Source organism: Patella vulgata, chromosome 4 (genome assembly GCF_932274485.2).
Source record: "Patella vulgata chromosome 4, xgPatVulg1.2, whole genome shotgun sequence".
In the NCBI taxonomy this organism is placed as follows: domain Eukaryota; kingdom Metazoa; phylum Mollusca; class Gastropoda; family Patellidae; genus Patella; species Patella vulgata.
Genome location: NC_065882.2, coordinates 61,740,903 through 61,768,876, shown reverse-complemented (window position 1 = coordinate 61,768,876; position 27,974 = coordinate 61,740,903). Strand labels below are relative to the sequence as shown.

General features: G+C 36.3%; 1 protein-coding gene across 1 annotated transcript in view; it reads right to left on the bottom strand.

The window, feature by feature from the left end:
- The window catches only part of LOC130012394 (5-hydroxytryptamine receptor 1B-like), a 99,752-nt gene that overhangs the window by 36,767 nt on the left and 35,011 nt on the right, over window positions 1–27,974 (bottom strand). The window contains exons 3-4 of the mRNA XM_056100230.1: window positions 21,721–21,822; window positions 354–4,103 (exon numbers count right to left, since the gene is read on the bottom strand). Of these exons, the coding sequence (XP_055956205.1) occupies window positions 3,021–4,103 (1,083 nt within the window). The 5' untranslated portion in view covers window positions 21,721–21,822 and the 3' untranslated portion in view covers window positions 354–3,020. The remainder of the gene's footprint in view (window positions 1–353; window positions 4,104–21,720; window positions 21,823–27,974) is intronic.

Here is a 27,974-nt window from a genome sequence, read left to right as displayed (position 1 = left end):
CACCTTGCCGGTTACTCAAGGCAAATAGTGACTACGATAATGAGATTTTCCTCGAACAATTGACGGGTTTAAATCCTGGTATTAAATCTGACTAGATCGTTCCCTATCTTGTGGTTAAGGACTATATTTTATTTTTGATTCGTATTACCAGTTCCACGGAATAAAATCACACAATCTCCAAAATGGTTTAAAATCCATTTATATAATTTAGGCACGTACAATTATACAAAAGGTTGGTACAGTCTCACACACATGACAAATCTATAAAAAATAAAATACTTAAAATTTCGTACGTGCACTGCTTAATTAGCCATGTCAGATTAATTTTATTTCAAGTATTATCCTATGCTCACCTCGGCAGATTCCGTTACTCTACATCTATCTACGCCTATACAATTGCGATGCAGCACCGGTTTACTTATTAGGGAAACTTGCCGCTTTTAAAAAGAAGTGTGTAGAATTTTCAGTGCAAAGTTGTCCTTGTTTGAAGAAAATCGGATAAACTTGAAAGAAAAATAGCTGCAGACTTTGAAATATTTGTATGATAAAACATTCTTCAAAGGCGTCGTCATGGGCAACGCCGTTGGTAATCCGGGAACTTGAAAGTAGTTCCAATGGCGGACTTCGTCATACAGCCGAGGCTAGATGTTTGGTACTGGAATCTACTGAGGTTTGCCGAGTCATCCTATGCAAAATGCAAAACTCATATACCGAGACCATTTAAACCTTTCTGTCAATTTGGTAATAAATGACGGGTCAGTACAGAACAAGTCAGTGTAGAAGACAAATTGGTTATAAAACCACCGAAATTAATGGCACAATTTCTGTACACATCACATAAGTTACACGCGTGTATCATTAGACAAATAGAATGTGTCAATTGAGTGATCCCGTAAATGTAGAGTAGTTTATCATTATAATTTGTTTCTTTATATAGCTTTCATGTCTTGCTACAACCACCTGCTGGTCCACGACGTACTGACTTTTTAAACACTCCTCGGTTCTGAGGTGAATAGTTTTTAAAAAATATTAGTATAAGATGCACATAGATAATAAAATTTATCACCCAATAATACATTCTACAGTAGATATCGCTTGTGTGATAAATTTCATAATCTGTTAAAAACAAACTACTTTTTTTATTTTCAAAGAACAGTTCATTTTTGGTGGAAACACTGGTTGATTTGCTGTCAAAAAATGATGCATCACTACGCCGTAATGCAATCATGTTCAGTAAAAGTTAAATCTATAGCAAAGAATTATATTTATTTATTTGTGCATGTAACAAAGGATTGGGGGATAAATAAAATCTCCTACTCGTCTTTTTCTATATCAAAAAAGATTCGTAGGAGATTCTCTATATAAGAATGTACAAAATATATATTACAACAGATTAACAACATATATAATAATAGCAATAATTAGATATCAAACATTGAACAAGTTCACTATTTTATCACATACAGTTAAGATTATTTTTTTAAATATATCATAACCGTGGCGTTCAAACTTGTCTGATTTACGGATGTCTCGGGAACGTTATTTATGCTATTGCTCAAGGATACCAGGGCATTGGATCTAAAAGCTTTCGGTTCCTTGCATGGTATAGTCTTGGTTTAGATCCACAGACACTAAGCTTCCTGTCTTAACTTAATATTGATTTTTAGATAAAATAAAGAATGAATTTAAACATAGTAGAGTGACCCCAACTCTATGGAACATAGGACTTCAGTATTTCTTGGGTCGTGGTGCTAAAATTAAAACTGAATCCTAGATCTTTCACCGAATTATTTTCTAAAGATAGGAAGGTCGTGGGGTAGTAATAACATCTATTAGCGAAAGCGTATGGGTATGACGTCTAAAAGTTAGAAAGATCGATGAGTAGTTGTTCATGACACACCGCTTGACTGGTAAAAGAACGAAGTGCATTTAGTTTTTCTATAAATATGTACCAGTAACTAAAATTATGTCAGCGAAGAAATCCGCGTGACAAATCGCACGTCATCCCTCAATTTATTTTTAAATAAATAACATAAATATTGTCCAATAGTTATGACTCTCTGTACTGGCCATCAACCAACAAGTTGCCAAGTTTATCCAAAGGTTTCGGGCTATGAGATAGAAAGAGAAATGGGGTTTAACGTCCACTCGACACAAACTAGGTCATTTCGGGACTAACATATGGTTTATTTTTTTTATTTCAATAATTCGCTTGCGCGCAGGGGTCTTTAGCAGTGGGAGGAAACCGGAGGACCCGGAGAAAACCCACGAGGTTGGACAGGCGACCCTACACCCTGTCATGTACATCCGGGGAATCGAAACCCCGCCAGTTGACTCAACGCCTCTCTGTATTCTTAAAACAATAATCGGCAATTCGAGAGAGAAAGAAAATAGAAAATAGCAACGTAAAATTGATAATGAAGTTTTTGAAACAAGTAACAAGGAAAAACAACAATTGTTCCTGTTATTTATTTCATTTAAACACACAGTGACAAGTTGAAAAGACACATTGAAACAATTAAAAACAACATTAATTACAAATTCTACGAAACACCTAAATGTATATAGGGCCTTTATAAATGTATATAGGGCCTTTAACCCACATGATAGATATAATACTTTTGGTTTCTCCAAATTATATCTCTAGCCACAAATCTCAAGCCTTGAATGCAGCATTAAAATTCTTACTGTTGGCGTAAAGTGGTTCCCAGAATTTTAAAAGTACCAAAAAAAAAATGTGCTTGTAGTATATAACGGTATGGTTGTCTCAATATGACTTCTAGTATAAAGGTTAGTGGGACGTCTGATTTTATCAGTTTCCCTGTCTTTGAACGTGAACATTTTCGCACTGGCTGGTCATGAATGTACCACGTTTCGGTCGCAAACTTTTCGGTCAGGACAACCATAAAACTAACTGCCTTGGATACACATTTTATAAGTTTTGTATTCTAAACTAACGTCAATGAAATAAATTTACCAGCACCATTTTTTTTAGTATCTTCATGATCGTTTTCATCCAGTCATGTAACAATGGTACTTCCGTTAGCATTACTAACAGACGTTAACGCCTCTTGATGAGTGTATGACGTCATTGGCACTGCTTCTGGTGCCGTAGAATCTGATTCTGCGTGTACACAGCAACAGCACGAGAATTTTATCTCTGTAAACAAGAACCAAATGATTGGTCGCACACCGGGTGTTGCCGATCTCAGCCAGCTCAAATTTTGTAAAAGTTCCAATACGGACGTACATGGTTCTTCAATACACTGTGGCTGTAGCAAGCTGATGGTACCAAATGGTAACTGCATCACAAGGGCACAAAAACTTACAATGCACAAAGCAAGAACAATGCTGTAATGTCGCTTTCTCAGAGCACGCTGGCTAAGGCGATGCTCTTCGAAGGTTACGCTGCTGAATTCGTTGAGATTGGTCGGCATTTGACTAACAACGGTTACTAGCACTAAAACAGTTAACACAATTAAACCCATACAAGGCAAAAACAGGGAGATAACCGACGAAGCCACCATGGCCCTTTCCGTTAAAGCGTAAATGCACATAAAATGTAGCCCAATGGTGTTTACCGGGACTTCACAAAATAACCATATTGGAACTATAATAATAGAACTCAAAACCCAAGGAATTGCCAGATAGATGCAGCGATGTGGTAGTTGATTAAATAATGTGTAATAGAATGATGGCCTCATGGCGAATATCAATCTGTCAAAATTAAGCAACATGATTCCCAGAAACGCTGCAAAAGGTAACATCACATCCAGGATTAACCAGGCTTCGCACATCGTTTGTCCTAGCTTCCACTGTCCAAATTCATAATAAATAGTCAGTGTATCCACCAATGCACTTGTTAAGAGATCTATCACGGCAATGTTAGTAATCTGAATCATGACAAATTGTCTCCGAGTTCTACGAAAACATAGAATGAAGAAGATTAAGAGAAGATTAACAGCAATGTTCCACACACAGATTGAGATTCCAACTTTAGCACTATTGATAAATCCGCGCTCATGAGAACTGTTGGCATACGAACTCAGGTCGAATTCTGCCACACCAGGATCTGACTTTAACGTTTTATTCGAATTCATCATCTGAAATAAAAAGAAGAACGAGTTAGAATTACACAACCCCTCCAATAGTACTGAAAATGAAAAGCGTCGAACAGATAGGTCATCACTTTTATATGGTTCTGATTCGTATTTTAGCCCTTAGATGGCTAATCGTGCAAATTTGGAATGTAAGGAAATGGGATTTAACGTCCTACTGCTCTGATCCGACTGGGATAATGATACGCCATACAGTGTGCTAAGAGGAAATTTTGCCCTACTGCCGAGGGTTCTTTTACGCGCACGCCAATTCTTTTACGTGCACCCCAATTCTTGTAAATGCCAATTTATATATCTATACAAGTGTTTTTAAGAATGGAATGTTAGATTCGTGAATAAGATAGTCAATATGTGCAGATGGTATCAGCGTTCAAACTTGAGGTAGACATTCCAAGTCTCGTTAATATTTGTTTACTTGTTATTGAGTTAAAAAAATCGATAACTGTTCGTAGGTTGTATAATGCAAAATGAATATATTGAAAATTTCATTCAAATTACTTTATTCTGAGCGACGAAGTTATCAATATTTGTAGTTTTGATAAGACGTGTGTATTGATTGTTTATTATCGTAACCATGGTGCTGGTGAGTCAGATTTAGGCTCGCTTTTCCATTCTTAAATTAAATCATTAAAATGGCAGAACCGTTCTAATCTACTTAGAATCGGAACCATCCGATGGCATCGATAGTTGATTATGGTTTTGTCATGTTTATAAATGGCTAATCAATAATCTATATAACATTTAAGGCCCAAAGACAGACATGCAATAGGCCTATGTAGCTCTTGAATAATGCCTTTTTAAGTGAATGTGATAGTCAAAGTCCATTTAATAGAGGGTGGGGGGGCAAATGGTTAGCACGTGCGCGCTAGATCATTAGGTCTGTCATTGAGTCAACTGGCGTGGTTTCGATTCCCCGGTTGTACATGACAAGGAGTAGAGTCGCCTGTCCAATCTCGTGGGTTTTCTCCTGGTCCTCCGGTCCCCCCCCCCACACACACACACTGCTGAAGACCCCCTACGCGCAAGCGAATTATTGAAATAAAATTGAACCATATGTTAGTTCCGAAATGGCCTTGTTTGTGTCGAGTGCACGTTAAACCCCATTTCTCCCTACTTAAAGGAGATAAGTCTGTAACTCACTATATTCCATAATATTCGAAATTAAAAACACGAATTAGAATTCAATATTGATCAATTTCAATCAATATTGATGTTGTTATCTTGCCGTGAAACTATAGGATCCTAATATTCAATATTTAAGACACAATTAACATTTTATAATCAGTACACGAGTCGTGTGTCATTTTGTAATGAACAAATAAAAACATATCCTACAACACAATGTGGAAGTAATTAGTAAAGTCATCTCGAATTTTATCCCTTGCTTTAAGCATTTGGCAAAAAATGGAAAATTGTGACATTTTGGCCGCTATCTTTTGTGTCCTTATCGGGTTTCGGCGACCTCAAAAATCCCATGTTAGACCCAATGAAATCTATGTATAAAGTGATCCGGACATGATATATAGGAATTTTCATTTTTTCCGTTGTGGCTGCCATTTTGAAAAATAGCACTGCACCACCATAAAAATTAAATTTTCGAGAAAAATTCTTTCAGATTCTTTTGTTTTTTTCAGCCAATTTGACATTAGAAAATACCCGCCGTTTACAAACTTATATTATTGTCTCATCCCTAGTTGAAGTACTTAGTAAAGGCTGATTCACAAACGATAAAATAATAATTCTAAACAACGTGTAGAATGCACTAAGCAGGCGTAAATGATTGCCGTTCCATTTGAACTGTTTATGTAATTTCACCGAACATAATTGATTAGAAATTACTTTTATTTCGTCTAATTAGTAAAAATATGTACCTGATCAGGCATAATAATTGTGTAGCAATAATATTTTCAGTAAACTGATAATGAAAACACGTCAGTCAGGAGATAATTGGTAGTTAAAATATTGCCAGCCGGATGTGGACAGTGTGGTTGAAAAGGTGTATACTGCATGTGGGCGTGGCCTGCCTCTATTTTCGTACGCCGTACAATCACCATGCTTGTTCTAAAAATTGAAAACAAGTATGGCGATTATGTACGGCGGTAATTTTTTTTTATTTAATTATTTCTGTAGTTTTGTAATCTGAGTTCAGCTGGACAGACACACATCAGATCAAAACAAAAATAATAACTTAGGTTACTTCCTAAATTAGTTCATTAGAATAAAGTACTGTTTCCCGTGAGGAATATAATTCATTGTCATTCCAAAAGACTGTTACCTTTTATAAAGAGAAACCCAGTTTCAAACATAATTATGGCTTTATTTCAGGCTGTAGAACTTGTGTGTGCCAAGACATTATATTTTAATGAGCAGTCCCTGGTATACCTTTATATAAAACAGCTTAATTCCGAGTGAAAAACTGCTGCAAATCTTTACAATAGTCCGGTGCTACTACATGAAACTCTGCTACGTATTGCTTCGGCGAATAAAATATGCTACAGTTTTGGGGCTACAAACTCAAATGCTCTATCGCCACACGAAGACACAAAAATGGATTTCTCCTCCTCAAGAAGATACTAATCATTAGGAATATCTATACCAAATAACAAAGAATTAAACGGATCTAAACGATTATCTAGTCGCCCATATAATTGCAGAATAAACCCCGTTTAATACATCCGAAAGCATCAATAATTTTATTGGGAATGTTCTGACATGGTAAATAGGTTGTAATCATCTTCACATTTCACGTAGAAACTGCCGATTTAAAAATGTCAAGAAAGTCAGATTACACATAGAGGAAACCAAGAGATATCTAAAGTACCTGTCAAAGTCATTCTGTCGAATTCTTTTCAAAAAATGTATTTTCCTATGATTTTTAAGAGCCAGAGAATGTCATTCAATTTCATGATGTCAAGAAAGGGATGTTATAGATGGAAGACATCTTGGATATAGAGTTAGTGGTTAAAAACTGCCTGTTACCCGGTTTTTAAGTTGGGCATGGTCGACCACACCCCAACCCAAACCCCACAAAAACAAATGGCTTCAGCGGGGCGATTTACTCTGGTAATTCTATTAAACATTTTAATCCAGGAAAATTAAACTATCACGTAGTTGGAGAATATAACTGACAGAGACAGGTTTTATTTAGCTTGAAAGTTGAAATGTCATAAACAAAGCCGTCCCAGACAATAGTGATCTGTGTGAATATTAAATTATAGCCTATATAATATATGAATGTGTCTATTTTTAAAAGAAATTACAAATCACTCGCCGCTTGCTATGTCTGTAAATGGAATGAAAACCAGCCTGTATATTAGTTAGGTCAAAATACAGTTTAACCCCAACAAAAGGTTCCTCAACTGATTCTGGCAGGGTTTGGTGTACTTTATAACATACTAAAAGTTTACCAAAGTAGGACCCCGGAAAAGTGGGGGTTTTTTAAAGATGGCGTCAAAGATGCCCACCGAAACGTCTTCATGATCATAATTATGTAACTATCAACTCAAATTTGATGATCTTGGGGTCTATTCCTAGGTTTTGGGGGACAAAGAACTCATTAAGAAAATCAAAAATGATGTTGGCCTATTATGTCAAAAATGACCGCCAACACCCCCAAATGACCGCAAGTCCATAACTATTGACTCAGATTTGATGATCTTGATGTCTATCCCCAGATTTTTGGGGATAAGGAACATATTAAGACAAGTTTCGATGTCACTGAGCTGTTCAATCATTACGAAATTGAATTCATGACCTTCAGCTGTCCACTATCACCTATTGCACAAACACCCCTATCCATAGAATAAGTTTCAGAGCCTTCAGTTTTTAGTATCATCCTTCACCTAAATATTGACCTATTGGATGTTGTTTGAATTGTCACAGTTTTCAGTTTGACAAGGGCCACAAACAGCAGTGTAGGGAAGTCCATAGCGTTTGCAGCTGCATCGAGAGGACTTGCATCCCCCCGAACAGTTGCAATGGATAAGTTTCAAGAGTTCGCCAGGCGCAGTATTATTTTGGGTCATAATTCAAATTAACTGATCATTTTCCTGCTTCCACCCCTATTCAGTTGGGTCCATTCCATTTGCCATCCCCCGTACATACCATAATTTGAAAGTACACACATTGGCTATGAAATCTTGTTGCAGGTAATGTTGGGGGAAGCCGTTAAGGAATGACAGATGCTTCAGCAGTTGCCACTTTCTTGGTGAAAATGATATGGCACAATGATGATAGCGTATCATTCGATTTGCCACATAATAGATCAACCATCAGCTCTTTGCCAAGATCTGATATGTCCCCTTGAGATTCGTTTTGAAGGGTGAATGCACTAGCACATGACTTCAGGACAGGATCAGATTTCACTAATTTCTGGCAGGCGGTCTTTTTTCCGATGCCTAAAATCCTTGAAGTTGAATCACAGCCTGAGTAGAGATGTACAAAGAGCAACTCGTTGCATGAATCGTCTCCTAAAGTTTCTTACAACAGGTTAATGTTATACACTTTGTGTGTTTTTTTTTTTTGGTTTTTTTTTTGGGGGGGGGGGGGATTTGACTGGTTGTTTGAACGGAAGTAGATGATCTCATTGTCTGTTCTGGAGTAATGAAGGAGCAAGATCAGCAAATCTGTGACAATTCAAACAACACTCAAGAGGTCGATACGCTCTGAAACTTATTCTGTGATAGTGGGCAGCTGAAGGTCATGAATTCAATTTCATAATGATTCAACAGCTCAGTGATATCCAAAGTTCTCTTAATGTGTTCCTTGTCTCCCAAAACCTAGGGATAGACATCAGATCATCAAATTTGAGTCAATAGTTATGGACTTGCGGTCATTTGGAGGTGTTGGCAGCCATTTTTGACATAATAGGCCAACCTCATTTTTAATGATCTTAATGTGTCCTTTGCCCCCCCCCCCAAAAAAAAAAAACTAGGGAAAGACACCAAGATCATCAAATTTGAGTTGATAGTTACATAGTTATGATCATTTTAAGACGTTTCGGTGGCCATTTTTGACGCCATCTTGAAACAATACTTTTCCGGGGTCCTACTTTGGTAAACTTTTAGTATATTATAAAGTACACTAAACCCTACCAGAATCAGTTGAGAAACCTTTTGTAGCAATTTTTAAGGGGTTGAGGGGGTATTTTCCATATATTGACCTGACTATATCTTATAATCTTCTTATTGCTACAAAATTTTAAGCAGCTGTGGTTTATAGCTGTAAGATGGAGATATAATTAGTCACATGTATAAATAATTACAATGCTGAACCTTTATTAGTAATAGTATGTGACATAGTATGTCAGTACGTGTAATTAACTCTCCGTTGATACCTATAGTTGACATGTTGTACAATTAATTACATGTGTATAATCCATCGACAGCCAAGCTGTGGTAGCGTGGTGGCAAGGGGCGACGGTGGTTCGCTAACCTGGAGGTCGGGTATTCGATACCTGCATTGGACCGAGATAGTTCATTCAGATTTTTCGGCGTGGTTCCCCCTTGTCAGTGGTACAGAACAGAGGGCCTGACATGGGACAGCGTATAGTCGTTCGGGTGGGACGAACAACCGAAGTCCCGTGTACACATTGGCGTGCACGTAAAAGATCCCTTGGCAGTTGGAATTCGATATAAGAGTAGACCGTAGTGCCGCTGTCCGGGCAAAATTCCCCTCATAGCACACTGTATGGCGTATGCCCGTCTTCATTAGCCCGGTCAGGAGCAAAACAGTAAGACGTTAAACCCCATTTTATTTTAGTTTGGTGGCAATGGAACTACAACCAACCTGATATGTAGAATACCTAATAGTTATTATATTATCACAGAATTACAATCCCTGTATTTGTGTAATAAATCAGATGAAACCACAACCAGCTTTATTAGGTACCGTTATCAACAACCTCATTAGTATTTAACAACAATTTACAAGTCAGAATAGATACATATTAGTAGCCATCATTTATAACAGGCAATTATATGATAGTATCTAATAATATGAGAAGATAATGACTAATTAACTAACTTAATTAATACACATGTAACATATAAATAATTATAAGACTAATTGTACTGCCCGACACCTCTGTCCACACGTCATTGTTTTACAGAATTTCTATATTTACTCATTACGATGTTTTAAGAAAGTAAAAGAAAGGCGACCAAATAAGGTATCTCATGTTTCTTGATGCACTTGTCGTTTACGGGTCACCTTCTCTCATAAAATTAATAAGCATTTATCGCTGTAGATGTTTGGTTATTTACCGCTTTGCAGACCGTTAAGGTGCAACGAGATTTCACACCAATTATTGCGCCGATTGTCCAATTACCCCAATACTGTGTTATAATGATGGAAAATGGCAGTCTATCATGCTTGGTTACATGAAAAATAGACACTTGACGTATAATAAAGATTTCGATTATAAAAAAGATTGTTCTATAATCTTTTGATCGTTCTCATTTTACATCCTTAATTGACATCTATATTGTATTCGCCGGTATTTTGGAATTACAAATGATGAGCATAAAACTGAGAAGTCTATGAATTCTATGGAACGCCATTCACGCACTGGTAACTATTATATGCTCTGATTTGGGATTATGTAAAACAGTGAAACCACCGTGAAAGCTTTTCAGAATTCTGGTAAGCCTCATTAATATTAGCTTCAATTAAATACCATTTCATAATCGCATATTAATAAAAGTTGGAACATGTTGAAAGTCCAACTTGAAGTGACTCTTAAGGGATCAATAAAAGACAGGGATCATAAATGAGTGTTTTGCACAAATTATCCTATTTTCTCCGTGTCGCGTTTGAATTACTACTTGTCTCTTGGTTGGATGTGAAGTAAGAACCAGAGAGAAAGATCTAATCAAGTTTTTGCAGCGTAATTTACATTCAATGGTTTTTGTTCTTACTGTAATTTCTAATCAGTTATGTTCGGCGAAATACGCCAGAAGTCTCAATGGAATGGCAATCTCTAGCGTCTGGTTTTCCAGTCAACATCGGAAAGTAATTTTTGTCCATGCTCTCAAGATAAGGATATAGAGTCACCGTTTGGCATGACTTATGGAATATGTCTAGCCTCGTTCTTCGAGTCCCTTGATACAAATGACGCTGAAACACATTATGGTACACGATTCGTGTACAAATGGTAAAATGTTTATTTTGTCTTAAATATTGGATATCAGAAGCCCATCTTTTCCCGGTAAGATTACATCAGTGTTGATTTAAATTGACAAATAATTCGTGTTTTTAATGTCGAACACTTTGGATGATATTGAGTTAGAGACTTAGCTACTTTAAAACGGACTCCTGGTGAGAACGAGACATTCAGATTAAAATAGGAGCGTCTATTGCCTTTATTTATATTTCCAGGTGTAAGTTAAACTGTCATAAAAATGTCCCATATGGAAATGTACGTTGGTAATAAGATAGATGATTAATTATTTATTTGTCATTGTTGAATAACGGCTTTGTATTTTCATATTTAGAGAAAATAATTTTAATGGCTTTGCGTATCTTTTGAAAGCGTGACAAACGGTAATTTCACACAGAGTGTATTTTTTGAGAACTTAGTAACCACAACCTCACCAGATCAGCACACTGGTTAGTGCTGTTAGAGTTGGTGGCAGTAAAAGACTTAGCCCGAGTCCCCTAATCTGATTAGCAAAAAGATTAAGCTTTGGAAAAATATTTCAAATTTTTAAAATTGAAATCAATAATTAGATGTATGATCTATTTTCATGTGAGTACATTATCAGTGAATAATTATATGATTCATGTGAGACAAGCAGTTAAAACTTTATTTTAACTTAATTATTTACCTTAAAACTTAACACCAACTCACTGCTTTGACCTCAACCAAATTTGTAACACTACCAAAGTGAAGTGAATACAACACAAGTGTCATTCTAGTGTTTCCATAATCTCAGATCATGGAAGTTTTTCTATTTTTTTAAACATGGGCTCCAATAGGACAGTACCTATATCCCCCTAGGGGTTAAAGTAGCTAAATCTCTAACTCGATATAATCCAATGTCTTCGACATTGAAAACACGAATTATTGGTCTATTTAAATCAACATTGATGTTGTGATCTTACCGGAAAAAGATAATCTTCCGATATCCACTATTTAAGACAAAATAAACATTTTACCACTGGTACACGAATCATGTCCCATAATGCGTTTCAGTCCAATTTTTATCAAGGGACTCGAAGAAGGAGGCTAGACATATTCCACGAGTCATGTCAAACGGTGACGCTATGTTCTTTTCTTGAGTCAATGCGCAATGAATACTATCGATGTAGACGCTAGAGATTGCCATTCCATTGAGACAATTTTCTAGGTCCTAAATATTAGCGATTTAGCTCCTGTAACCCCCGCTCCACCAACCTCTTTCCGATTTCCAAATGTTGTTTGATTAAAAGCCAATTCAAGAAAACACTTATCATCATAAAATTAAACATCTGCAATTGTCAGAAATATAATTGAACACCGAATCGCGTGATTCCAATCATCAATGTATATCCATATCCATTTGACAATATTGGATGTGAAACGCGAAAACAAAATCTAGATTTTGTTGTTTCTTTATACTGGAGCACAAGCCTCTGGAAGATTTGATCCAGTGGCTTCATATTTATATCACGTTTATCTACTCTACTGTCGTTCTGAAAGTGAAATGAAATAGGATTTAACGTCTTACTTTTTACACCGACTGGACTAATGATTCCTAGAAAATTCTTAAGCACGTTCTTGTGCTTAGATTTTAAGTAGACTTTGCATTTAAGTAAACTTATCTTATTTTGTGTTCTCAGAAAATACTTAAGAACGTTCTTGTACTTTGATTTTAAGCAGACTTCAGTGTAAGCACAAGCACGTTATTATGTGTTCCAAGAAAAAACTTAAGCACAACTTCATTCTTAAACATTGTCAATCTAAGAACAAGTCCCAAAAGTAAGGTAGGCTTATACGGCTTGCTTACCAACCTTAAGCCTGTTTTTGCTTCAAACAAGATGGCTGACCGTAGAGTTATTCGACGGCATTTCCTACATCTTTTGATACCAAAAAGACAATAGAAAGACAGAGAAAATCCTTTAGAAACATATATTCTCGAGAAGAATGCTACAGAAAATTTCGCTTCTACCCTGAAACCATTTTATTTATTTACCAATTAGTAAACACACGGGCTACTTTAAGATCAGGCGCTCTCACAATTATCAGTCTGTTTGCATGTCCTTGCGGTTTGTTTTTTTTATATGTGTATAGGGGTCATGTCAAATGCATTTAATTAGACCATTTAATTTTGCCGGAAAGTAGACGACCCAAATTTATGACGTAATTGCATACCAAAATTGTTTTTATGACGTTAGAGAGCATCGTAGTCTCAGTTTACCAGTCACAATGTGCTTAGACTCATTCTTGACTTGTGCTTACGTAAGAGTGGTCTAGAGAATATTCTAGAGACGGTATTTTATCAAGTTTCTTATTTAAGAAAAAGTGAAGCATGACTTTTCCTTACTTTAAGATTTTTTTAGGAACCGGGTGGTGATATCTCATTTGCAATCTACTAGATACAGAAAAGGATTTTTTTTTAATAATAATAAATACATATATATTTATAAATAATGATTTGAAATAACATAAATTATTCTAATCTAGAAGGTAAGATATAAAAAACCATCACATTTCAGTAGCAATTTGGAAATGCGCCAAGAAGTGATCAATTTGAAATAAAAAAAAACAACAAACACCCCCCCCCCCCAAGAACCAGCGTACAATAGACCAGGGACCGAGTATGACGTCATCACAGTCATCTTGGAAGTTTGGCAATCGATGCGGCACACGGCAAACCTCGACAGATTCCGGTACTCTACATCTAGTCTCGGTTACACCTATACATTTGCGACGCGGCACCGGTTTACTTATTAGGAAAACGTGCCGCTTTTATAAAGAAGTTCTCGAAATTGCGTCGTTCGAAGAGTGTGTAGAATTTTGAGAGCAAGGTTGTCCCTGTTTAAAGAAAATCGGATAATCCTGGAACTTGAAAGTAGTTTCAATGGCGGACTTCGTCATACAGCTGAGACTAGATGTAGAGTACTTGAGCCTGCTGAAGTTTGCCAAGTGTCGATGCGGAAGTGTCCAAGGAACAAACATGCCAAGCATTAAAGATAGGTTCCCAGAAAAGTATTTACCGTTGGTTATTTCCAATAAAAGTATGGCAATTTTGGTATATATGGAAAATAGAAATATCCAATCTTACTAGAAAATTACTGGATTCCCTGAAAAACACTCATGGGGCGTATACAGGACAAAAATGTAAGTGTTCCCCTAATCGACAGCCCGACGAGTAGCAATATATGCACGCGTGACGTCAAAGATTGCACGATCAGATTGAGCGCTTGATGTACATGTTGATAGACTTTATGAAGACGTACAACACTTTCTAAGATAAAAATCACGGAAAAAGACGCGGGCAGTGGATAATCCGAGAATTTAATTAGGATTCGATATTGTAATAAATAGTAAGCGATTAAAGACAACATCGTCTTATGTGCCGTATGCAATGAATTCTCCTCCGACTTCGCACCCGTTGCTAGGTACCGAGAGAGGTAAATCAGGTGACAGAAACATGACCACTTTTCATCGATTTTTTTATAGCAGGGATATTCCTTGGCAATTACAATGTTTTGAGAAGAATTTGAAGCAAAATTATGATTATGATAAATTAATTAGTTTGAATATGTTTTTAGTCCAAATATACCATTAAATCACCCAGTTTGTACGCGGGAATGTATCTTTAAGCTTTTTTTCGAAGAGCATCGCTCCAAGAACAACAAGATAAGTAGCGGTTGGGGTCATCACAGCTATCTTGGACGTCTGGCAATCGATGCGGAAGTGTCCAAGGAACACACATACCAAGCATTGGGCTTTTATTCGAAGAGCAACGCAACCAAGAACAAAAACAACACGATGAGTAGCGGTAGGGGCCCCATTCCTGGTCCAAAAAGTAACGAACGCCGAGTATAATGGTGAGTGAACCCAATGGCAGTTGGCAAAAGTAATCAAAGCACAATCTGTTAAATGAAGCAATTAATTGAAGTGAACATTTGAAAGTCAAGCCTCGTCTCATATTGATCGACTTATTGAAAAAGAAAGATACATTCAGTTCAAATCAAAAATCATTGAGCAATATCTGTAGCATTATTGCTTTTCTACAGAATTTATTGTCTAGAAAGATAATTGGTTTCGATTCAAAGAGCTATAAATACTACCTAAAATTGCTTGGGTTTATTACATTTGACAAAAGTGTTTATTAGTTTCGACAGAAACATAAAAGCTTGAAAAACAGTTCAGAGGTAATTTAGAATAAGCAATCCTATCAGCTTTATCGTTTTAATATAAAAGTCAAATATTCATGAAGATTGGCATTTTGTTTTATCCGATATATTTTGGAGGTGTTTTTTATAGATATTTATTTGTACATAAATAAATACACTTGTACTATATTTTAGTAGTATTCCACACCCGTAATAATAATAATTCTCTATTTATATAGCGCGATAATACTAAAACAGAAGTTTCCATTGGGCTTTTAAAGTTTTCTCTATTGAACTATGGAAAACGCTTCTGTAGGAACGTCTTTAGCTGAGATTTAAATGCATTTAAGGGGTCAATGGTCCAAAAGAGAGGGGCTGAGAATGCGAATGATCTTTTTGCGATTTCAAATCCACTGATCGTTGATGCAGATTTTTTTTTATCTGTGGATCCAAGAGTTCTGGTGGATTTATATGGAGTGATCAGATCTTTGATATATTTTGAAAGTCAACAGTAATATTTTCTGTGCAAGAAATTGGTTTTAAGCACAGTTTCTATTTGTCTGGGATAGCCCCTTCGAGGCTCACAAGTACGAAAATCGAAGGGTCCACAATTTGCTCTTATATAAAAGAGCTCTTGACTGCTGAAATTCGATAAAGTCTAACCATAATTCAGCCCCTAACCATAGATAAACATTAATGCGTTAGTCTTAATATGGCCATAGAATTGTATTGTGTTGACGATGTTGAACTTAATGTCATTCCATTCTAAATGCCTATTAAAGTAACACGATTTAAGTGTGTATTATCACATCGTGCTTTGAAAGTCGGATATTCGAATAATTCATCTAAATCGCTTCGATCCTTATCTTGGACTATAGCTTACACACTAGACTTCCATCTACTTCACTTGCAGTCGGCTATTTTCAAAACTTTTTTATATTGCCGTTTTTGTTAATATTCCGTCTATACACCCACTTGTCCGTTTTACGGTAGTCCTCCATACCATCGAGCTCTATTTTTTTTTTACGATGGCGATGCTTCTTATTTAACATTGCCCTGCGTGTCTATGTTTAAGTAATTGTGATGATTTTATTGATTAATGGCATCCGACTCGATAATAATTTAGTTTATGACCAATTTTTTTCTCTACAGGGTAATACAACGTCATCTTAAATTGGTTAAAAGGGGTCGCTAGTTAAACTTCCATTAATAGCAAATGTCGCACAGGGAATCTCTTTGGTTATTTAGGCATGTAAATCTCAGCACGACTCGTTGAATACGTGACTAATAAAATAAGTTATATTACGGAACTTTTGGCTCACTTGGTACAACATCATTATAGAAAAAAAATAATCACCATTTCCGTGCTCCTTTATTAAATATAGTCCCAATCAAATTGCATTTCTGTTACTATTTTGAAGTGAAACTAATTAGACACGCGGGTAAAAGCATCGGCCATTAGCGTTTTAATTCTTGTAAAAAAATATCACGTTCGCTACAATATATTTACGCGCGTAAACATCAAATTGAAATAGTGTCATGGTTTATTGTAATAATTTTGCTTGTTGTAATAATTATTATACTAGCGAATGGTGTTTCATTATAAATAAATAAATAAGACAACACCAGTACATACTGAAAATTATCGAAAATTCTATAGACCCTAATCGCGTACGTCAACAAAGGGAACTTGATCCTGTGGAGTTATTGGAAGGGTCCCTTGCACAGAAAGCCTCCTGGGTTACGAGCAGAATAAACCTTTTACGGATCAGTAGTGGCAAAGCCGATTTATCCAGCCTCTCTCAACTGACGGTACAAATTTGCATTGTTATATACCTGAATGGGCCTCCTCAATAATAAAATTGGCTCCACGATATTAAAGACTTTTGTCACAAAAACGACTTTCACGATGTCGAAACTAACACCAGTGTGATTAGATGGGACGTTCTCTCAAACAAGGCATGTGGCGTTATTTTACATATCGGATCACACAACGTTATGTCGACAGTGACCGAAACAGTGCCAAGGATTGTCCTAACCCAAACATAGCACTTCCGGTAAACTGCTTTTGGTTCAGTAGAACTCTGGAAAGGTTTCCATTAGCTTCAACAATGCGCAGCGATTGATGTCATTGCGCACGTGATGTATTGCAACAAACCTTTCAGGTGCCAAGTGTGAAAAGGTCCAATACCTGTTCCACATTCGCCGGACCGGTTTTTAAGAATGGAGAAAAATTACGGATGACGATGCCGATCTCAACTATGCCAGTAAATTTGTCATCATTCCATACATGGATTTATTCCAAATACCCTGGGAAATTTAGTTATCTTCCTTGATTATATGAAGGGCTACATCCGGCTTTGTTTTGATTTGACCGAAGGGTCAACTTTGCCTACCAGGCAGTAGTTCAGCTCTTAATGTAGGTCTCATTACACTCGACCTGTACGTTCAGGAACTCACCTATTGAATCCTTGTCGAAACTGAGATCCGCTCCAGTCAATCTTACTGGGCAACTTTTTACTGCTAAACGGTGGAGTGTCAATCTGTGTAAACGCCTGTACAATGTAAAGGAACATCTTAGTGAGAAAATAAGACCTTGCTTACCTCGCTAGAGAAAAAAATTAAAATCTTTGAAAAGTTGAGAATCTTCAGTCATTTATTGCTTTGCCTAGCCAAATTACAATAATTTACAATCAAATTCTTTCAAAAATCTCAATTTTTTTCCCCCAGGCTTGCCTAAATTTCGTTTCATCTTATATGGCCGAATTAGTAAATTTGGGCGTTACCCTTTCAATGAAGTCCGCCAAGTCGGCTAGAAGACGAAGACGTATTTTTAACAGCGTGTTGTGTCGCTCATACTGACTCTAGCGAGGTAAGCAAGGTCTTATTTTCTCACTAAGATGTTCATTTATATTGTTCATGCGTTCACAGGGACTGACACGCGACCGTTTAGCAGTAAAAAGTTGCCCAGTAAAATTGACTGGGAAGCCATTGGAATTTCGACAAGGATTCAATAGGAGAGTTCCTGAACGTACAGGCCGAGTGTAATGGGACCTACGTTCAGAGCTGAACTAACCAGGCAGCACTCGGCAACACCCTCAATCAAAAGTTTGGAATTCGATTTTAACTGGACTATCACCCTGGATTGGTAGTTCGCTATCGATCTGTGCACTACCATGTTTTTATTAAGTACAGAATGAATAAAAACAAGTGAATGTACAGATCTTTTCTTTTTATCTAGTGACATTCACTTTTTTTTTTTAATTGTCAGATATCCTCTCACAGTCTCATATAACAACTTTTCGTCTTCGAAGGAATTGTCAGTGAGCAGAAATTCGACCGTGTATCTGTTATCGCTCGTTATTTCAGTCAGTTATATAGAAGGATAACTCTTGTTGTCCATTTTTTGTGTCACTTCCGTTTCTTCAAATCTTCGGTACGCACCTACCGTAGCCATAATGTGTGTTCAAATTATATGTGTAATGTATTTAACCGAAAACCTTTTTTCAGGGGATGGGATGTGTAGTTTAATATTCCCCCAATAATTGCCACCTAAAGTCAGCGAATTAATATTAACATCATTCATATTCTAGATATTTTCCTATATATAGCATTTTACATTGTTATGTAAATATCTAGTTTTATTGTTAAAGATAAAAAAAAACATTTGTACTGTACACGAGTTACCATGATAACAAATTTATATTCGGATAAGTACAACCGAGTACAAATTCATTATATCAATAATAACCTTTGTATTATGTTAATTATATAGTTAATTAATAACCTTTCCGGTTTCACGTCAAAATATTGCATGATTACTTATTTAAACAGATTATCTTAGAATTAATTAACGTGTTTTCATTACGATATCTGCGACAACATTGTTTGGGCAGGCTAATAGTAATTAATATTATAGAAAAACAGATGTGGTAAAACCTATAATGAACCCATTACATATATCATAGTAACTTCATGAACGTTAATTGAGTAAACCAACACGAACTCATGATTTACAAAGTCCAGTGTATAATTCCACCACCTGGGGGGTTTTCTGATTGTGTTTTGTTTGTTTGTTTGGTTTTTTTTTTGGGGGGGGGGGGGGTGCAGGTGGATTTGGTGAGTCTTTTCAGGGTTTCGATATGAAAGGTCCAACAACTACGCTAGAGAATAATTGGATAGGGTCCCCGCTAAAGACCAGCCGAACAATGCTAATCATATATTTTTTTTCTATTGTATTTTTCTAGAACTTTAAATTACTTGTAGACAGAATATGGGTGTTTAGGGGGCGCAATTTTCATTATTCCAAGTGTAATCAGGGTTTAAGGAATTATGTTCCTATTGAATAGGATGAGTGATGGGTTTTTGCATTAATTTATTTCTTCCATGTGTTAACAATATAGCAAACATTTCAATAAAAGAATATATTTGTGGTGTAATCTGTCATGGAGGAACAACCCTCACTGAAGAAGATTACGATGCTGATTGCGGAGGGTCCTAATAAAATTTCGACCTGAATATCTTAGGAAGTTGTTTTATTTATAAATATCTACCAGAACCTAACATGAACCGAACACGAACAAGTGTCATGCATCGAACACTAGCTCTTAGACCGTGTCATGGTGCTTAAATAGTAAATTAGCTATTGGATGTTAAATAACGCCATTGTTTCAAAGATGTTTTGTAATTCATTTGGGAAAGGTAATATTTCGTTGAACGTGGTTTTATTATTTTATATCGTTGGTGATCTGGAATACGAATTTCTAATTTGTCAGATAGACAAATATGCTACGCAAGGATCCAGATCCAGAAGTATTCTGAAGAGGCAATGGGGAGGTCCAACAGAAAACCGGCACATTTGCTGTACGCCGGGCGGAGATATGTGAAAATTATTTTGGAAGCTGGCCCACAACTCATTGAAAAGGGCCATTAGCCTTTCTAATTGACCGAAATTTAGTAGATATTTGTTATTTTCATTTAGGAAATCTTTTTACCAAATAATTCGGAATGTGACAAAATGGTAGCGAAATTGTGGTGAATAGAATGACTTACCATTATGTGTTTCATGAAGATGTCATCAACGACAGTCATTTTTATCTTTTCTACTAACTTTCAATTGCCAGTGAATATGTCATGGGCACTTCCAATGTATGTACACTGTGCCGAAACTAACCCTAACTAGCAAACAGATATACATACATTGAAGCCCCTGAATGTTCTTCTGGGATTGGGAGCCAACGGTGTTTGATAGTTAACGCGATGGTTCAATAACAACGCGTCTAGTTGTTCGGATGGGACAAAAAGCCAAGGTACCGTGTACACGTTGGCATTCACGTAAAAGAACTCTAGACAGTTGGAATTCAATTGTTGTCTGGGCAAAATATCCTTCATGCGTAATATAGCATTTGTCATTAATATGCCCGAACTCATTATCCCGGTTGCCGTTTCCATGTCAACCAGATATACGAGCACCGAAACCCCTGAATGTTCTTCTAGGATCGGAAGCCAGAGTTGCTCGTTTGGATGGGACGAAAAGCCAAGATCCCGTGTATATGTTGGCATGCACGTAAAATAACTCCCGACAATTGGAATGTAATTGCTGTCTGGGCAAAATTTCTTCATTAACCCTACTGCCGCTGGTGAAGAGAAATACTCATTACCTGAAAGGGTGTATGTTTTTGGAACCTTGAAATGGACGAAAATGGTTCTAAAAGCATTAATGTACATGTAATTATGAATGTATGTAAAGTGATTTATATTCAATTTTTTAAACAAATATTATAATTTCTAATCAATCACGTGAATAGTTTACTTCTTGTAGGATATATTTTTATTTGTTCATTACAAAATAGCACCCGATACCATAGAATTCACGACTCGTGTACTGATTGTAAAATGTTAATTGTGTCTTAAATATTGAATATTAGGATCGTGTATTTTCACAGCAACATAATAACATCATTTTTAGATTGAAATTAACCAATATTGAATTCTAATTCGTGTTTTCAATTTCGAATATTATGGAAAATATTGTGTAAGAGATTTAGCTCCATTTAATTCATTCAATATTCTCGGATCTGATTTGGATTGAAATATTCTAGTCAACTAACACCCAAACCCCCTACCTTGCGTGTTACTATTTTCATTAAATGTCGATTAAATACGACATCAACTATCAACATATTTCATATATAAAATCTGAAGTTATAGTACTGTAATCAAAATATTAAACAAACTTCATACATAAAATCATAAATAGTTTTGAATAGATAATACTTACTGTAGACAATCTGGGCTTATTTATACATAGAGATATCCGTAATGTTGAGAAACTTGTCTTATCACCGCACAGTGACTATGACTGGCGTCGTTCCGCTATAGGCTGTAAATATAATCAGAGAAATGTGTAGATTTCAATCCATCAAATGTGTAAAATAGGCAAATTCTTGTATTTACCCAGTCTAGCGTTTGTGTTATGTGGCTCCTAGCACCCCTGTACCACGCACGTTATACCTATGAATTTACTAGTGTTCTCTCGTGTAAATGAAAAAAGACAAGAAATATCTCGCAGCGGTTAACACAGCTTTAGGAAAGCAGCGCGCTTTGTCCGATTTAAACTCGGTTCAGTCTTTGTAACTCTCCCTGAACATCCTATCGCAAAATTGGTCTTGTATCGATGATGTACAAATCAGTATTTGATAGCAAGCTTTATTACTGCTGTATTTAATATATCAAGTTCCTTATTGATTCATCAGGGACGTGCCTATTATTATGGTAGGTATATTAAGCTCACCGTCACACTCTCTACACACAACACTTAATTTATGGGCTAGATTATTAACAACTTTTACCATATTAATATTAATATTATACGTTTACTATATTAACTTGAATCTAACGGGCAAAAAATGTCGAGTATTCTATAAAATACTATCTTTAGTGTTTCTCCCATTAAAGGGACATTATGGAAGATTATATAACGAGCTGTCAGTTAAAAGCTATATAATGTAAAGGGAATATGTTCACTCTGAACCGAGATATTAGCGATTGAATTTTAGGCCTAGCCTCCATCATCATTACTAAAGCCAGTATGATAAAAACATAGTTTCGATTATCCAGTTTTGCATTTAATCATCAATAAGCGTTGAGCAGCAGATCGGATTCAAATCCAGTGAAAATTCGACAAATAAGAAAGACCTACAATAGACAGATTTAGCTCTTGCATAATGTATGTTCAACATTTAGGTTGTTATTTACAAAACTGATTTCTCCTAATCTTCAGTCAGTGTATATTTCAAACTATGAATATGTGGAATGTTTGCTTATTTGCTGCCATTGTCTATTTTCAGGCCCTGATTTAAGATGGGTTAGGAGCGGCGGAGGGGGCATCGTGAGACCAAGTAGCACCCCTAAAGGTTCAGAAAAAAATAATAACAAAATCAATAACAATCATATTATACATGAACTTTAAGTCAAGTTGAATAACGATGGATAACCTTGGATTTCTAAAAGTGGGGCTGTAGGCGTACTTTCCATGTAATCAGTATCCCTTAGCTAAGGGGCGGGGATAAAACAATAAAAAAGAATCAATGCTTTGGTCTTACAAAAACATAAAGTTGTCTGGCAAGCTATTTTTCATAGAGGGTGTGGCGTACATAACGATTTCGTTTGGGGGGTGTTTAGCAAAAATGCGACCGGCTGATGCATATGCCCCTAATACGAGTGACGCAGTCAGGATCCGAACACCGCCGGTGCTAGTTTTCTAGCGGGTCCGAATGCACTTATTTAGCGACCGACTGTACTTATTTTGCGACCGACTTTTTTTTTTTTCACCCCCACCCCTTACACATTTACGCCCCTGGGTAATACAATATTTTTATGACAAAAGACAATTTAATTGTCCGAATTATGATTACCAATTACAGGCAAGGATACGTTTCATTTAACACACTATTTCTTGTTATGATTTAAGCAGTAACACTCGATTACCAAAACGATGATTTCCATATAATTATATACCAATTAAATAGAAAAACAAGAAACACATTATACTATTGCAGCAGCCACCACCGTTTTCGTTCGTTAGAAGTAGAGGACAATCTAGTTATGAAACATGGAACCGTTTAAGAAGCAGACATTATTTTGCCCTGTTTTGCTTTAATCCGGCTCACGTTGGATGTGTATAGCGGAATACCAGTTGTTGGGAAGGCTACATTGTAATAGTAAAATCAAATAAACACATTTTAAATCAATTTTTATATTCTATTATTGATCAAATAAATGTAAAGATGTATGCCGATCATCTGGAATAAATGTAGTCTATTGGACTATTATCCTAGAATGATGGATGGGGTTATCAAACCTGTACAATATGTTGACTTCGATAACAGACAGAAATTGTCTGATAAACACAAAACTAATACATCTTTCTGATTCATATAAATATTCGGATCTGTAATCTAATATGAAACGTAAATCATAAATCAAATTTCATAACATAACTCTTTCGGCAATTACGCTTTCATGGAATAACGTCTAAGAGTCACAGTTAAAATGTCTGTTTATTTAGAGCGTTTAGTCCGATAAAAATTACATATCGTCGCTGTGACGGCAGAAATTCTCTGGCTTTAAAAACTCTTATTTTACAGGAACTTAAAGAAATCTAATTAACACATTGAATTCTACATGTATGAGTGCAAATTTTGAACTAGGTCATCTATTCAGTAAAAGAAACACACTGAAAGAGTGTTTATTCGGTTCTCAACCGTAAACTGTGCTTCAGGATATAGGAGGTAGTTGTTTCCTTTCTGGTAGAAAAACATAGACCATCGTCAAATAGACTTTATTCAACTACAACTTTAAATTTACAAATTTCCACCAGGCTGGTGTTCAACAATTAGAGGGGGGGTGGGACAAAGAGTAGGGTCGCTTGTCCAACCTCGTGGATTTTCTCCGGGTACTCCGGTTTTCTCCCACTGCTAAAGGCCCCTACGCTCAAGCGAATTATCGAATTAAAATTGAACCATATGTTGGTCCCGAAATGAGCTAGTTTGTATCCAGTGGAAGTTACCCCCCCCCCTCTCTCTCTCTCTCTCTCTCTCTCTCTCTCTCACACAACAATTAGACCGTTATACCTTTATGTACAATCCAATACATGCGACCAATATAACTTTATGTACAATCAATATATGCGCACTAATAGGTGTATAATGTAATTTACTCATTTATGCATGTTATCTAAATTTAAAAAAAAAAAAGAAAATATAATCAATACACCATAATATTCGGTGCATAAATACGCTAAAATGAGTTACAATTGAGCAATTATTAATTTGGATGATTAATTACAGTTCTTTATACGATGCATATTTCCCCATTTTAAATTATACCTTTAGACATAATTGAAGAAAGGGTTGGTGGGGGGGGGGGATCGCCTGGTGGGCTAGAGTGCCGCGCTTCGACCTCTAGCTGGCTGGTCAGCTATGGCTTGCGGTTAGGTTATGGTTTCGATCCCTGTTGTGAGCGTATGTGATTTGGAGATAGGGGCGCCTTCTCAACCTCGTGGGTTTACTCCGGGTACTCCGGTTTCCTCCAACAGGAAAAACCCCTGCTAGTGCGCTAAGATAATAAAAATGAAAATAAGACAACTTTATTGCGATATCACCTTTGGTGGAAGCGGACATTAAACACTAAGAACAACAACATTATTGCGGTATACACACATAGGGGCATAGTTCATCTAAAACACATTTCAAGCCGTCGGTGTCTACAATTATACATGATCGTTTATTTAGTATCTGTTACACGTGATGGATGTATCTGAATCGCAAACTGCTTATGGTTTTAACTGCACCGATCTTTTACAGTGTATGGTTACTTTCCAATTATTAGATATCAATTTAATAATTTGTCTTTCCTTTTAGAAATACAGCAATCATTTATATTCAACGTAATATAGTAAATTAATATTGGGATATCCACAAGTGAATGAAAGCTATATGTATATTATGGACTTGTCATAAATAATATGATATATGCCGAAAACTTCACTAATATAAAAGAACAAATTAAAAAACGACACTACTCAAAAATGAAAAAAAAAACTCACCAAAACTGAGTTGTCACCGCCCCGGGACAGGTTACAAATAAAAACAAATCGCCGTATAACAAAATATAAATGAAATGAAATGAAACGGGGTTTAACGTCCTGCTGTTCTGCACCAAACTGGGCTAATGAAGACGGGCATACGCCAAACAGTGTGTGCTATGAGAGCCATTTTGCCCGGACAGCGACAGTACGGACTACTCTTATATCGAATTCCAACTGTCAGTGGATCTTTTACGTGCACGCCAATGTGTGAACGGGGCCTCGGTTTCTCGGTTTTTCGTCCAATCCGAACGACTAGACAGCTGTCCTTGTCAGGCACTCCGTCCTGCATCACTGACAAGGGAGAAACCACGCCGGAAAATCTGGATGAACTTTCTCGGCCAATGCAGGGATTGAACACCCGATCTTGTATGAAAGATATATTATGTAAGATTTGATAAAATCCTGGACGTTCTACCTATAATAGTTCAAAAATAGATAATGAAAAATGAATATATTGAACATTTCATTCAAATTACTTTATACTGAGCGATGTTATGACTGACTGTTTGAAGATATATCGCAGATTGTTCATTGTCCAATGGTTCTTGAAAACCGCGATTGTATCGTTAAAAGTTTTAAATTTCGAGGGTTGATTATAGGCTTGTTATTTTAATAAATAATAATTCATATAACATTTGAAGCTAAAAGAAAGACCTGCAATAGTCAAGTTTATCTCTGACATCTTTAAGTGATTTAATATACATTTATATTAAAATGTAACTCCATCCAAATACTGCCTACAAGTCCCACTATAATAACTTCAACCAATAGGAAACTCGTGGGTGAGAACGTAACCAATTTGAAATATATGAAGGCGTAGAGAAATTAAAGACTCAAAGAGAACCATCTGAATGAATCAATAAAAATTAATGGACTTATAGGACACTTCCTGTGATCAGAACATCTGGGTTTAAAACAAAGTAGCAAGTACTGACAAAATATAGGCTAACATTAGGCAGGCTTAAAATATACCATCGATTTCTAAAGATATACTTCATTGACGCGTTGGCTGTATATTACACAGGTATAATACTGTTAATTTGGTTTAAATTACCTTACTTGAAAATGGATTCAAAAAAACAGTTGAACCGATTCAAGAAAAAAAACAAAACCCGTTTGAAGCGATTCAAAATTATCCATTAAGTTGTTTGAAGTATTTTTAGGCAGTAATAGAATTTGATCAACTATAGATAGCAACAGAATGTGATTGACAATTGAATTTCAGTAACTCTGCCCATTTAAGAACGTGATTTCCTTGGTCCTGGTTTTACCGATGTTGATGTAAATCTAGAACGTGGACACAAACAGCCTATTTAAGACTTGAATAGATTTCATTTACGACGCGCCATTCTGGAAAATAACACCCTAAAGTTAGACAGTGTTAGGTCTCGGATTGGAGCCACTTGTTAAAAGGTCTATTATTAAAATTATCCTTAATGTTGCAAAAACCAGCTTTGGCCTAAGGCATTAGACATCAAGCAATGTCATAAATAAATGAAATAGATTATTTTAAGTGGACCTGATAGTACATAATTTGTACTATTACAAGAGTGCTAGAAACATGTGTATGAACTCCTAGAATGGGAAATTAGATCAAGTTATATTACGCATGCTCAGTCAAATACACGACACAGGTTACTACGACATGCATTTCAGAAGTAGGAGCCATGTTAAGACGTTGCCTCGCTAACATGGAGATCCGGTGTTCGACCTCTGTGTTGGCCGAGAAAGTTCATCGGGGTTTTCTGGCGTGTCCCCCCCCCCCTCCTTGTCAGTAATGCAGAATGGAGGGCCTGACAAGGGACAACCTATGGTCGTTCAAACGGGACGGAAAACCGAGGTCCTGTGAACGCTAAGAGCCATTGGCAGTAGGGCGATGTCCAGACAAAATTTCCCTCATAGCGTATGCCCGTCTTCATTAGCCTAGTTAGTTGGAGCAGAACAGTAGAACACCCCATTTCATTTCATTTCAGAAGTAGAAGCTAATGTTCCGTTTAAAGAGAAGAGTGCGAACACGTATTCATTTTTCCCTCTCTTCTCGTGTTATTAAATACACGCGCAATACCCAATATTGGTTAAACTGAACAAACATGTGATTTTAGCGATTGTGATAATAGCTAGGTATCCAAGACGGGCTCCTTTATTTACAATCAAGATGTTCACAATAGAGTGTTCGGATTTTTCAGCTTGGAATTACTTTCGTGCGTACTATTCATATGGTGCCGTATTGGGAATTGGTATTGAAATCTACCCAGAAAAAGAATCAACGTTTGATTATAACGATATGACTGTTATATTCAGTCCGGTTCGATGTATCGAATAAATTGTTTAAACTAATTATAAAGGATTAGGATCAGCTTCTATCAAGCCTGACACAAGGTTCC